Here is a 14255-nt window from a genome sequence, read left to right as displayed (position 1 = left end):
CTCTCCAGAGTTCTGTTCATTTGCTCTTTTGACAGTCTGATGGATGACCTGGCATTAACTAGGAAGAGGACAATATTATCCAGCCTGAATAACTAATCTCCTAAGAAGTACAAAGTTGAAGGATCTTGGTGCACATGAATCTTATTAAATGTGCTTATAAAATATGTTCTATCCAAATAAGCTTAGCAACCCCTAAAATAGCCTCTTCTGATCCGTGTCTGGAACTCTGGCACGCTTCATAGGTCTCTAAGCCAAAATTATTCAGTGGAGTGATGACAGTGTTCTTTGTGCATGGGAAAATGGGAAGTGGGGATGGTAACTCCTCTGTTGACTAATTGTACTCCTTCTGTCCATCTCAGGGGAGACCAGGACCAATTGGAATTCAAGGTCCAACAGGTCCTCAAGGACTTCCTGGCCCTAGTGGTTTATCAGGGTTAAAAGGAGAAAGGGGCTCCCCAGGCCCGCTGGGACCGTATGGACCAAAAGGCGATAAGGTAAGAGCACCAAAGCTTGAGTTTTCCTTTGACTCTTGGACCATGGGTATGAAGGTGAAAGGTTCTAAACCTCAGCTGTCTATTCATGAAAAGAATACTAATTGCACATACTTTGGTGCCAGGCTACACACTTTAATAATAGGCAGGATGGGTGATATGCTCCCATTTCTAGGCAGAATCCCATAGCCAGCAAGTCAGAAAGTCAAGGTATCAGCTATTTGCCAGATAAGTGGGATCACCGTGGTGGAAAAGTCCAGAGGGTTTGAGCTGGAGATGGATCAGAAGGCCAATCAACAGGGCAGCAGAGGGATCCAAACAAGGGGAATGGGACGCCAGGGGTCAGAATGCTTGGAAACCAGCTGGGCCACAAATGTAGGGGAAGAGATGCAAGAAAGGAGATTGGTCATGTCATGGCAGCTGGCTGTCTGAGGTTAGCAATTAATCACCTCCTATTTACCGCATTGGTGAGAGCAGGATTCCTACCCTAGGGTTCTGCAGATGGCCAAGCATGTGACACCTGGCACAGGACAGAAGAGATCAACAACAGGTTTATAAGTCACATGCACTCACAGCACAGTGGAAGAGGACATCACATGCCGTGCAGGGCCACACAGTACTTTCGCTCTGGAACAAAATAAACCAGAAGGGCTGTGGGAGGCACACTCTGCCATGTCAAGAGGGTGAGTGTCCCTAGGTTCCTGAAGGAGGATATGCCTGGCTTGTTTGAATAATTAATTGGGTCAGCAGGGAATTGAAACCTACAACTCAGGAACAAGCAGGAACTGTGCCCGGTATATTTGATAAAGAGAGTTGTTTGCCTGAGAGATCTCATCAGGAGCAAAATGCCCTTTGAGGCATTCCCAGTTTTCCCAGGGCTTCCCAGGTGGCACTAGCGGTGAAGAGCCTGCCTGCCAATGCAGGAGACATAAGAGACATGGGTTTGATCCCTGGGTCAGGAAGATCCCCTGGAGGAGGAAATGACAACCCACTCCAGTGTTCTTGCCTGGAAAATCCCATGGACAGAGGAACCTAGTAAGTTAGGATTGCAAAGACTTAGCAAGCCCACATGTAGCCTTCCCAGATGTCAAGGCACCATATAATATTGAGCCTTATTTTTAGGTCTGACACCACATGGTCTAAGACAAGAACTGCCTAAGACCTTAGGTAAAGGCTAGTGATCACTTGGAAGTGTAGTAGACAGCAAGGTGATGTGATGTGTGTGGGGGGAGGGGAAGATGGGGTACAAAACACTTCTTAACAACTTAGGTCATTAACTACATGAACAAGCCTACCTCATCTAATGGAGATCAGTTGGACCATCTCTTACATTCCTACTGTTTTTTTTAGGGTCCCATGGGTGTTCCCGGCTTTCTTGGCATCAATGGAATTCCGGTGAGTGTGTTCATAGAAGCATTTTGAAATTTTATTTTATTGAAGTAGACTTGATTTACAAGATTGTGTTCACTTCTGCTACACAGCAGAGTGATTCGGTTATACATGTGTATATATTCTTTTTCATGTTCTTTTCCATGATGGCTTATCACAAAATATAGAATATAGTTCCCCTGGGTTATACCTTGTTGTTTATCCATTCCATAGAGGCAATTTTAATACAACTTCTAGTTTCTGCCTCATAGCTCAAGTATTTTGGTCTTAACCACATCCTGTCTCAGGCATGCATGATCAGGGCTAAGTGTTGAGATGTGCTTGGTAAGGTTTGAAGAGCAGTGCTCACCCACACTTTCCTTGGGATTCTGTTATGGGGAGCGCTAAATCATATAGTTGGGGATGCAGAGATATGTACAGGCATAAAAAACCATCAATATCTTAGACAAAAGGAGTTGGGTCTTCTAGGTTGAGGGCAGCGTTCACTGGGAATGAGGGACTGGTTCTGAAGTGTGAAGACAGTGCCACATGAGAACACATATATCCTCATTATCAGAAAATTAAGAAGGTACACGAAATTAGATAGAAAAATACTTACTGATACTTTAATACATTTAATTTCAATAATTTGTTCTCTTCAGCCTTATTCCCAAGTGAATTTCCCTTTAGATTTTTTGGACTTCTAAGTACAAATTTTAAATATTGCTTTCCATATGTAGTTATTACAAAATCCTGGTTATATTCTCCAGGTTGTACGATATGTCCACGAGCCTATCTGATGCCCAACAGTTTGTACCTCCCACCCTCCCAACCCCTAAAATTAGTGCCCCCCACACACACCAGTAACCACTGGTTGTTCTCTAGGTCTGAGAGTCCACTGCTTTTTTTGTTATATTCACTAGTTTGTTGTATTTTTTAGATTCCACATATGATTGACATCATACAGTATTTTGCTTTTTCTTTGTGATTTATTTCACTTATCATAATGCCCTCCAAGTCCATCCATGTTGCTGCGAATGGCAAAATTTCAGTCTTTTGTACAGCTGAGTAGTATTCCTTTTATATATATCACATCTTCTTTATCTATTCATCCAATACTCAGGTTGCTTCTATACCTTGAGAATTGTAAGTAATGCTGCTATGAACATTGGGGTATGTATATCTGTTTGAATTGGTGGTTTTTTCATATATATACCCAGGAATGGAATTGCCGAATCATATGGTAGTCCTATTTTTATTTTTTTTGAGAAACTTTCATACTTTTTTCCTCAGTGACTGCATCACTTTACATTCCTACCAATAGTGCAGGAGGGTTCCCTTTTCTCCACATCCTCGCCAACATTTGTTTATTTGTGTTCATTTTGAGAATAGCCATTCTGATAGGTGTGAGGTCGTACCTCATTGTGATTTTGATTTGCATTTCTTGATGATTAGTGATGCTGAGCATATTTTCATGTGCCTGCTGGCACATGGAGATGGAAGAAGAAAAGAAGATACTTTTCTTCTTTAGAAAAGTATCTATTCAGTTCTTCTGCCCATCTTTTAATTGGCTTTTTGTTTCTTTCATATTGAGTTTTATGACCTGTTAATATGTGTTGGATATTAACCCCCTATCAGTCATAGTTTTTGTAAATATCTTTTCCCATCAGTAGGTTGTCTTTTCATTTTGCTGATGGCTACTCCAAAGATCACTTGAAGACAACCTCTTCCCTTCATGCTGAGGACCTGGTTTTGCTGGAGATAAGTGGGGAGTCTGGAGCTCACAGACATGTCCTTTTCCCATTCCATCCAGCCCAATCCCCCCTTTTTTATTGAGTTTCTGCATTTTTACTCAATATCCCTACTTATCCTGCCTAATGGATATTGCATGGTAACATTTCTCCAGCTTTTAAAGTACAGTATTTGGAACTTGGTACTATCACTTTTTAGTTTTATTCTTCAGTGCTTCTCTATATATTTAATCTTTAACCTGGGCTATGTTTGCCTCTAGCAGTGGTTTTCAACCTTAAGAACCAAATCTTGTGTGGAAGCTCAGCATGTAGAACAGAAAAAAAGTGGAGCTCCTCCATGTGAGGGAAGTCCTAGAGCCCGCTTTTATCTTTCTAACAGCCTCTAAGGGGTTCTTTTGAGTCATATCAAAACAGTTTAGTTAAGTCTTGACTTAACAGCTTCTTGTGTTATACTACATAATCATCTAAGATCAGGTAAGGGAGTTCAAATTGCTTTGTGCCAATCTACAGGTATTTTTCTTGAGTACCTGCTATGTGGTAGCACTCTACTATGGGAATACAAAAAAAAGGCATCTGGCTCTGCCCTCAGAAATATTATCATCTGATTCATTTTTATCCCCAGATCTAGTGTACATTTGTGGCTTTGGTGAATAGAAGACTCACTTACCTTGTATTTGTTACACATATCAACAAATCAGCCATCAAATTTTGGCCTTTTATTCAACTGCAGAGTCTGCAAAATCCCAGAAATAGGCCATTGGAGAAGTAAGAGGTGGATGGGGTTGGTTACTCTCTTATGACATCCCCTGGTATATTCTCATGGCTATATTTGCGTCTCCACTCAGTGTATGTGTCTTGAGGGAACCAATGGATGATTGTTGTTATTGTTCAGTCATTATGTTGTGTTTGTCTCTATGAGACCCCACAGACTGCTGCACGCCTGGCTTCCATGTTGTTCACCATCTCCTGGAGATTGTTCAAACTCATGTACACTGAGTTGGTGATTCTATCCAAACATCTCATCCTGTCATCCCCTTCTCCTGCCTTCTATCTTTCCCAGCATCAGGGTCTTTTCCAATAAGTCAGTTCTTTGCATCAGGTAGCCAAAATATTGGAGCTTCAGCTTCAGCGTCAGCCCTTCTAATGAATATTCAGGGTTGATTTCCTTTAGGATTCACTGGTTTGGTCTCCTTGCTGTCGGGGAGACTCTCAAGAGTCTTTTCTGGCACCACAGTTAGAAAGAATGGAAACTAGCAAACTAGAGGTCACATCTTCCATTTATCCTGTGGATCCAGCCTCACCAGATATGAGTGGAGGATTTGAAGCTCACAATAGTGCCACACCCTTCCTCCTGCAATCTCTTTTTAATGGGGGCCGGAAGAAATGAATCCTGTGAAGCAGAGGCTGATTCCCATTCTGAGCTGGAACCCACCCCAGAGTCCAGCTGGACACTTCTGCGTCCAACCGTCCAACTTGTGGCCAAAAGAGCCTGAGAACTTCTAGAAATCGATCACTTCTTTTGGGGGCCTTTGTTGCTTAGGAGAATAAGTCCAGATTCCTCCAAATGAGTCTGCTGCTTCCAGTAGACGTCTCCATCCCCTTGGCTCTCTTCTTGCCCCACCCCCTTGACCCCTTGACCTAAGGTTGTACATATATTTTTTGACTTTCAATCTCTTTAGCTTCAGGATTCATGACTCAATTACTCCAAGAAATTTTATCCCCTGTTCCCTTCCCTCTCTTCCAGCTATTCATGATGTATTAAGGAGCACCTTCTGTTGGCAGCTTACCTCTCTTTTCCATCTCTAATCTCCCAGGAGTCTTTGGGGTCTGTACCACAAACTCTAGCTCCTTATTGCATATAGTGCATGGTGTTTATTGATTTTCTTGTATGTTAGTCTTATCTACTTTAGCATTCCAGTCCCCTATAATGAAAAGGACATCTTTTTTGGGTGTTAGTTCTAGAAGGTCTTGTAGGTCTTCATAGAACCATTCAAATTCAGCTTCTTCAGCATTATTGGTCAGGGCATTGTATTAGTGTGATATTGAATGGTTTGCCTTGGAATGCAAAAGTAGGAAGTCAAGAAACACCTGGAGTAACAGGCAAATTTAACCTTGGAGTACAGAATGAAGCAGGGCAAAGGCTAACAGAGTTTTGCCAAGAGAATGCACTGGTCATAGCAAACACCCTCTTACAACAACTGAAGAGAAAACTCTACACATGGACATCACCAGACGGTCAACACCGAAATCAGATTGATTCTATTCTTTGCAGCCAAAGATGGAGAAGCCCTATACAATTAGCAAAAACAAGACCAGGAGCTGACTGTGGCTCAGATCATGAACAGCTTATTGCAAAATTCAGACTTAAATTGAAATAGGGAAAACCACTAGACCATTCAGGTATGACCTAAATCAAATCCCTTATGATTATACAGTGGAAGTGAGAAACAGATTCAAGGGATTAGATCTGATAGACAGAGTGCCTGAAGAACTATGGACGGAGGTTCATGACATTGTACAGGAGGCAGTGACCAAGACAATCCCCCCAAAAAAAAGAAACACAAAAAAGCAAAATGGTTGTCTGAGGAGGCTTTACAAATAGCTTTGAAAAGAGAAGTGAAAGGCAAAGGAGAAAAGGAAAGATATACCCATCTGAATGCAGAGTTCCAAAGAATAGCAAGGAGAGATAAGAAAGCCTTCCTCAGTGATCACTGCAAAGAGAGGAAAACAATAGAATGGGAACAACTAGAGATCTCTTCAAGAAAATCGGAGATACCAAGGGAACATTTATGCAAAGATGGGCTCGATAAAGGACAGAAATGGTATGGACCTAACAGAAGCAGAAGATAAAAGGACAGAAATGGTATGGACCTAACAGAAGCAGAAGATATAAAGAAGAAGTGGCAAGAATACACAGAAGAACTGTACAAAAAAGATCTTCATGACCCAGACGATCACGATGGTGTGATCACTCACCTATAGCCAGACATCCTGGAGTGTGAAGTCAAGTGGGCCTTAGGAAGCATCACTATGAACAAAGCTAGTGGAGGTGATGGAATTCCAGTTGAGCTATTTCAAATCCTAGAAGATGATGCTGTGAAAGTGCTGCCCTCAATATGCCAGCAAATTTGGAAAACTCAGCAGTGGCCACAGGACTGGAAAAGGTCAGTTTTCATTCCAATCCCAAAGAAAGGCAAGGCCAAAGAATGTTCAAACTACTGCACAATTGCACTCATCTCACACGCTAGCAAAGTTATGCTCAAAATTCTCCAAGACAGGCTTCAACAGTATGTGAACCATGAACTTCCAGATGTTCAAGCTGGTTTTAGAAAAGGCAAAGGAACCAGAGATCAAATTGCCAACATCCGCTGGATTATTGAAAAAGCAAGAGAGTTCCAGAAAAACATCTACTTCTGCTTTATTGACTATGCTAAAGCCTTTGACTATGTGAATCACAACAAACTGTGGAAAATTCTTCAAGAGATGAGAATACCAGACCTGTGTCCTTAGAAATCTGTATGCAGGTCAAGAAGCAACAGTTAGAACTGGACATGGAACAACAGACTGGTTCCAAATAGGGAAAGGAGTACATCAAGCTGTATACTTTCACCCTGCTTATTTAACTTATATGCAGAGTACAGCATTTCTCATGATGTAGCACAAGCTGGAATGAACATTACCGGGAGAAATATCAATAACCTCAAATATGCAGATAATACCACCCTTATGGCAGAAAGTGAAAAAGCACTAAAGAGCCTCTTGATGAAAGTGAAAGAGGAGAGTGAAAAAGGTGGCTTAAAACTCAACATTCAGAAAACTAAGATCATGGCATCCTGTCCCATCACTTCATGGAAAATAGATGGGGAAACAATGGAAACAGTGAGAGACTTTATTTTGGGGGTTCCAAAATCACTGCAGATGGTGACTGAAGCCATGAAATTAAAAGACACTTGGTCCTTGGAAGGAAAGTTATGACCAACCTAGACAGCATATTTAAAAGCAAAGACATTACTTTGGCAACAAAGGTCCATCTAGTCAAAGCTATGGTTTTTCCAGTAGTCATATATGGATTTGAGAATTGAACTATCAGGAAAGCTGAGTGCCAAAGAATTGATGCTTTTGAACTGTGGTGTTTAAGAAGACTCTTGAGAGTCCCTTGGACAGCAAGGAGATCCAACCAGTCCATCCTAAAGGAAATCAGTCCTGAATATTCATTGAAAGGACTGATGCTGAAGCTGAAGCTCCAATACTTTGGCCACCTGATGCCAAGAACTGACTGATTTGAAAAGACCCTGATGCTGGGAAAGATTGAAGGTGGGAGGAGAAGGGGAAGACAGAGGATGAGATGGTTGGATGGCATCACTGACTCAATAGACATGAGTCTGAGTAAACTCCAGGAGTTGGTGATGGACAGGGAGGCCTGGCGTGCTGCAGTCCATGGGGTCGCAAAGAGTTGACACGACTGAGCGACTGAACTGAACTTAACTGAGTCTTATCTAGCTCCTTGAAAGCACAGACTTTTGTCTTCTGTTCCTCTCAGAGGCCCCAGGGCTAAATTCAGCACAGGGTAGGAACTCTAGAAATCCAACCTCTAGTACCTTATAGCTCTAGTAGTAGCTACAAGAGGCTTCCCGAGTAGGTCAGTCAATAAAGAATCCACCTGAAATGCAGGACATCCATGTTCCATTCCTGGGTTAGGAAGATCCCCTGGAGAAGGAAATGGCAACCCACTTCGGTATTCTTGCCTGGGAAAACCCATGGACAGAGGAGTCTGGTGGGCTACAGTCTATGGGGTCGCAAGAGTCAGGCATGACAGAGCGACGAAACCACCACAGTACCTATAAAAGCAGCAGTACTCAGACTTGCAGGGCTCCCTCAGACAGAGGAAAACACAGAGACCCTAGGATCAGTCAGACTAACTATTTTACCCAGCTTTCAGCAGCACTTATTAAGCAATTTGGCTAAAACCAACACATCTTACTAAACTGGATCACTGCACAAATCTGCTTCCCCTCTTAATATTGGCTGATTGCTCACATCTGTGTCACTGGTTTTGGTCCCAGAACTCCATTTTTGCTGTCACGTAGATGATTTCCACATGAATGAGCAAGATCATCCAAGTCTGTGCACCCAGGGGCACGGTCACCAGTTGAGAGTGAACAAACAAGCAGTCGTCAAGATATTCAACAGTAAAATAACATAGACAAGGGACGATAGGACTGTGGCTTTTAATGATATCACAGACGTGAGTTGAGCTGTTGGCACCTCCCAAAAATGCAGGTTGATCCAATGTTTTCAGTTCAAATAAGTTGGAAGCAGAAGTTTTCAAGTTGTCCTTTGCGATTTATGTCGAGCTTTTCCCATGGAGTTGATCTCAAACATTTCCCCGCCTAGAGACTCATAAATGAACACACCAGATTTATATCTTCAAAGTGACCACGTACCACTCACCAAATGGAAACATTTCCTTTCCAATCTGGGTTCTATGGAACATTTGTTGTTGTTGTTGTTCAGTCACTAAGTCATGTCCAACTCTTTGTAACCCCATGGACTGTAGCACACCAGGCTTCCTTGTCCTTCACTATCTCCAGAGTTTGCTCAAATGCATGTCCATTGAGTTGGTGATGCCATCCAACCATCTCATCCTCTGTCACCCCCTTCTCCTTCTGCCTTCAATCTTTCCCAGCATCAGGGTCTTTTCCAATGAGTTGGCTCTTTGCATTAGGTAGCCAAAGTATTGGAGCTTCAGCTTCAGCATCAGTCCTTCTGATGAATATTCAGGGTTGATTTCCTTTAGAATTGATTGGTCTCCTTTCAGTCCAAGGGACTGTTAAGAATCTTCTCCAGCACCACAGTTTGAAAGCATCAGTTCTTTGATACTCAGCCTTCTTTATGGTCCAACTCTCACATCTGTACATAACTATTAGAAAAACCATAGCTTTGACTAGATGGGCCTTTGTCGGCAAAGTGATGTCTCTCCTTTATAATATGTTGTTTAGGTTTGTTATAGCTTTTCTTCCAAAGAGCAAGCATCTTTTAATTTCACAGCTGCAGTCACCATCTGCAGTGATCTGGGGGCCCAAGAAGATAAAGTCTGTCACTGTCTCCATTTTCCCCATCTATTTGCCATGAAGTGGTGAACATGAACTGGGCACACTGCTTTTCTGTAGTACAGCATATCCACCTGTCCTGTGTGTTTAGTCCCTTGTGATTTTATAGAACCATGGTTTTCTCTTTCAAAGAGCTATATTCTCTTGGAGAGCTAGCACACACATATGTGAAGTCATTCATTATCTCTACCCAGAAAGGGCATAACCAAGGTCCCAGGACTAAGTAAGATCCCTAGTACTGAGCCAGCCTGTTGTCTTAACTCATCTCTGTTACCCAGTTGAGAGATAACCCCTAGCAAATTTGGCTGGGACATTTTTTGATGATGATTAGAACCCCAGGAAGAAGTAGACACTCCACCTGAAGGAGTTGACTGAATAGAGTTAAATGAAGGGTATATTTAAAGCAGGTGCCCCCAACCTCTGGGATCTAATGTGTGATGATCCGAGGTGGAACTGATATAATAATAATAGAAATAAACTATACAAAAAATGTAATGTGTTTCATCCCCTTTACTTCTGGTCCACGGAAAAATGTCTTCGTGAAACCAGTTCCTGGTGCCCAAAAGGTTGGGGACTGCTAATTTAAAGGATGCAAACAGGATTAAGGAAACAGCAGTGGATGCAGAAGTAACCAACACAAAGCTTTTACCACACCTAGTCCCAAATAGGGAGAGGAGGAATAGTAATACTGGAACTCTAAGACTGGGAGCCATGGACTAGCACTTGTCCACTGGGAACTCATATTGTAGAGAAATATGGCCACGGCCACAAATACTGCCAGGGAGGAAGAGTATAGGAGAAATAAACAACCTGAGCTCTTCCTCTTCCTGGTCTCCCATCTCCTGCTTATGCCTCCCAGTGACCACATACAGCTGGAAGACAGAGGGAAAGGGAGCCTAGGGGTACCACGTGTAAAGGTCAGCCTCCCAACACACAGATGTGGGGAAGGTAGAGTGTAGATCTCCAGGGCCAATAGGGATAGCCATCTCATTTGGTAATAAAATGTTGATGACTCTAGTGATGTGCTGTGCTGTGCTAAGTTGCTTCAGTCATGTCGAACTCTTGCAAACCCATGGACTATAGCCCTCCAGACTCCTCTGTCTATGGGATTTTCGAGGCAAGAATACTGAAGTGGGTTGCCATTCCCTTCTTCAGGGGATCTTCCCGACCCAGAGATCAACTCCACATCTCTTAGGTCTCCTGCATTGGCAGGTGGGTTCTTTACCGCTAACACCACCCTGATCACTCTAGTAAGCTGTCTCAATTTCCCCAGTTCAACTAAGACTCATCATCTGAGTCTGCAGAGGCATAACTTGTAATAAACAGCAAGTTTATTGCAAAGATAAGTTTATTGATCACTCCTCTGGACTCTGTGTTCCGTGAGTCCAGCAGTCTAGACTCACAGTGGACCTCTATCTCCTACAAGTAGAACAATAATAATAAAAACAAAACTGAATTCTCCAGAGCATTCTCACAATAAACATTTGTCAAAAGATTGTTTCCTCTAATAATTTGAAAAGTTGATTTTTGAACACATGACATGTTTTCTTCAAATAAGTAAATATATATTATATATATATGTATGTTTAACCAAATACATATATATATAACCAAATACATATATATATAACCAAATACATATATGTATATATGTATATACCTATATGTATTTATATACATATAGGTATTTGGCTTTTTAATACATACATATAATATATATTTTATATATATAATATGTATTTGGCTTAAAAAGTGTATGGGTAAGTGGGAGACTACCTTTTGTTGATCTGCCTAGAGTTTTGGTCTTTTAGGTCATCTCTTTGTGCCATACCCAACACATACCTGCTTTTGATTTCCTACACATAGGTAGGAAATACACCAAGTACACTTCCTATACACCGAGAAAGCACAGAATTATTGAATTCAGACACCAACTGTATGTGAATGATTACTGATTCCCCAGCAAAACAACTGCCTCAGTAGTGAGTATGGAGAAAAGGAAAAGATGCAGTTCCCTGGCTGAAGAAATAGCATGACATGAGATAATGACAAAATAAAGTTCCAAGTGTGATTCTTGCTTGTCTTGTTTATTTTTGAGCAAGCGGTGTTCAGGAGAGGTGGTGCTATGGAAACTCCTTCTGCTCTGTTAACCAAAATCCAGCATCATTTCCCATACAGAGCTTCTAATACAGAGAGCCAGGCCAGGCTGCCCAGGTTCCAGTCCATTGTGAGGAATCCCAAGGCCTGGCATGATTCCCTGTTGGTAGCAATTCAGCTGCCAGGCAGCTAAGACCCATCTTAGTGCATCTTTCTACCAAAGGAAGGTAAAGTCACAGCACTCTTTGTAGCCCATCTCTTCATGCTCAATCCCTTTGGTTTCAGCTTGTAAAGCATCAATCCTTTGGGCAGGGGAGACACTGAGCTGTCATCAGCTACCTACACCTGAATATAATGAACAGAGATGGGAGCAGAGGTGATGAGGCAAAGGCAGTGGACAAGGAGCCAGAATTTGGGAGCATCCTTGGCATCTCTCACTGTGGAACTTGTTGGATTAGCTGAGAGTCTAATCCTGTGACTGACTCAATCCCTTCTTTTCTCTTTCATCAGGGCCACCCTGGACAGCCAGGACCCAGAGGCCCACCTGGCCTGGATGGCTGTAATGGAACTCAAGGAGCTGTTGGATTTCCAGGCCCTGATGGCTATTCTGGGCTTCCTGGACCACCTGTAAGCTGCCACATCTTTGTACATTATTTCAATGGTTTTGCTGCCTTCAAGTGTGCCCTCTCTTCTGCTTCTCTGATCTTGTTAAGTATCCATGGGGCAATCACTGAAGCCCTTTGTCCAGTGCAGCACCACAATGTCAAAAGTCTAAAGAATACCAGTTTCAGGGGAGTGTACACATGCTACGCTAGTTAGTTTTTTTTTTTTTTAATGATGCTTTTAGAGTTGGCAAGATTATTAAAAAAGACCGTAGTAAATTTTAGAGCAAAGTACATGTTTGGCTATTTGACATTTTCCCACATTAGATGATATTGGGAAATGCAGTACTTGGATGGCTTACATGGGATCATGGAAGCACTAACAGTGACCCAAAGGGCTTGGCAGGCTTGGTCTCTACCAGTGATTCTTAAGCAGTGGTGATTTTGCATCCTTCCCGAGGACATTTGGCAGTTATTATTGACACTTTTGGACTTCCCTGGTGGCTCCGGTAGTAAAGAATCCGCCTGCAATGCAGGAGTCTCCAGTTCGATTTCTGGGTCAGGAAGATCCACTAGAGAAGGGATAGGCTACCCACTCCAGTATTTTCGGGCTTCCCTGGTGGCTCAGCTAGTAAAAAATGAGACCCCAGTTCGATTCCTGGGTCGAGAAGATCTGCTAGAGAAGGGAATTGCTACCCACTCCGTATTCTGGCCTGGAGAACTCCATGGCCTATACAGTCCATGGACTGTGTATTCTATGGACTATACTGGCTTCCCTGGTGGCTCAGATGGTAAAGCATCTGCCTGCAATGCAGGAGACCCGGATTCGATTCCTGAGTCAGGAAGATTCCCTGGAGAAGGAAATGGCAATCCACTCAAGCACTCTTGCCTGGAAAATCCCGTGGATGGAGGAGCCTGATAGGCTACAGTCCATGGGGTCGCAAAGAGTCAGACACGACTGAGTGACTTCACTTTCACTTTTATACTGTCCATGGGGTTGCAAAATGTTGGACACGACAGAGTGACTTTCACATCCCATAATATAACTACATATACATATGTAACATTGACACTTTTGGGCTTCCCTGGTGACGCAGCTGATAAAGAATCCACCTGCAATGTGGGAGACCTGGGTTCGAACCCTGGGTTGAGAAGATCCCCTGGAGAAGGGAACATACTGGAACCCACTCCAGTATTCTGGCCTGGAGAATTCCATGGACTGTATAGTCCTTGGGGTCAAAAGAGTTGGACACAACTGAGCAACTTTCTCTTTCACTTTCAATGACCCTTTTGGTTCTCACAGTTGGGAGCATGCTACTGGTTCAGGACAGCCCCCACCATAACATCAACTTATCATCTGCCCCAAAGTGTCAATAGTCAGAAATAACTGAGAAATACTACTCTACACTGACATAGTTTTCCTCTTGTCATCCTTTCCCCACATCGGAACTCTTGGTTCTGGAATTGATAAGGCATTTATTGGATATTGGTGTCATCACTTTTGCTTCATTCCATTCGTCCAGATAGAGCTCAAATATTTGGATCTAAAAGATCTCTAATAGATGCCATGCCCTTACAAGGCTGCTTTTGTGAGTGGCTGGAAAGAGAAAAATAATATATTTCAAACCCATTCTCAACCTCATTTGAAATAATCTAAGTGAATAAGAGCACTGATATGTTTAAATGGAAATTGCACTATCTATTAGACCAATTCCATAGCTACACGAATGACTTGGCATTTTACTGGAAGGGCATTGCTTTCAGTGACCAAGTTGTAGATGTGAATGTACATGTAAGAAGATGGGCCAGACAAAGCACAAACCCCAAATTGGCATA

At 42.5% G+C, this 14255-nt stretch overlaps 1 protein-coding gene across 2 annotated transcripts in view; it reads left to right on the top strand.

Annotated features, from left to right (window-relative positions):
• COL4A6 (collagen type IV alpha 6 chain) overlaps nt 1–14255 on the top strand; it is a 336867-nt gene that overhangs the window by 264453 nt on the left and 58159 nt on the right. For both annotated transcript variants that reach the window (XM_070366116.1, XM_014483351.2), the window contains exons 4-6: nt 360–494; nt 1842–1886; nt 12328–12444. In XM_070366116.1, the coding sequence (XP_070222217.1) occupies nt 360–494; nt 1842–1886; nt 12328–12444 (297 nt within the window). The remainder of the gene's footprint in view (nt 1–359; nt 495–1841; nt 1887–12327; nt 12445–14255) is intronic.

The sequence above is a fragment of the Bos mutus genome, chromosome X (genome assembly GCF_027580195.1).
Source record: "Bos mutus isolate GX-2022 chromosome X, NWIPB_WYAK_1.1, whole genome shotgun sequence".
Taxonomy (NCBI): domain Eukaryota; kingdom Metazoa; phylum Chordata; class Mammalia; order Artiodactyla; family Bovidae; genus Bos; species Bos mutus.
Note: the sequence above shows the minus strand (reverse complement) of the source record. Positions and strands in the feature narration are given on the sequence as shown.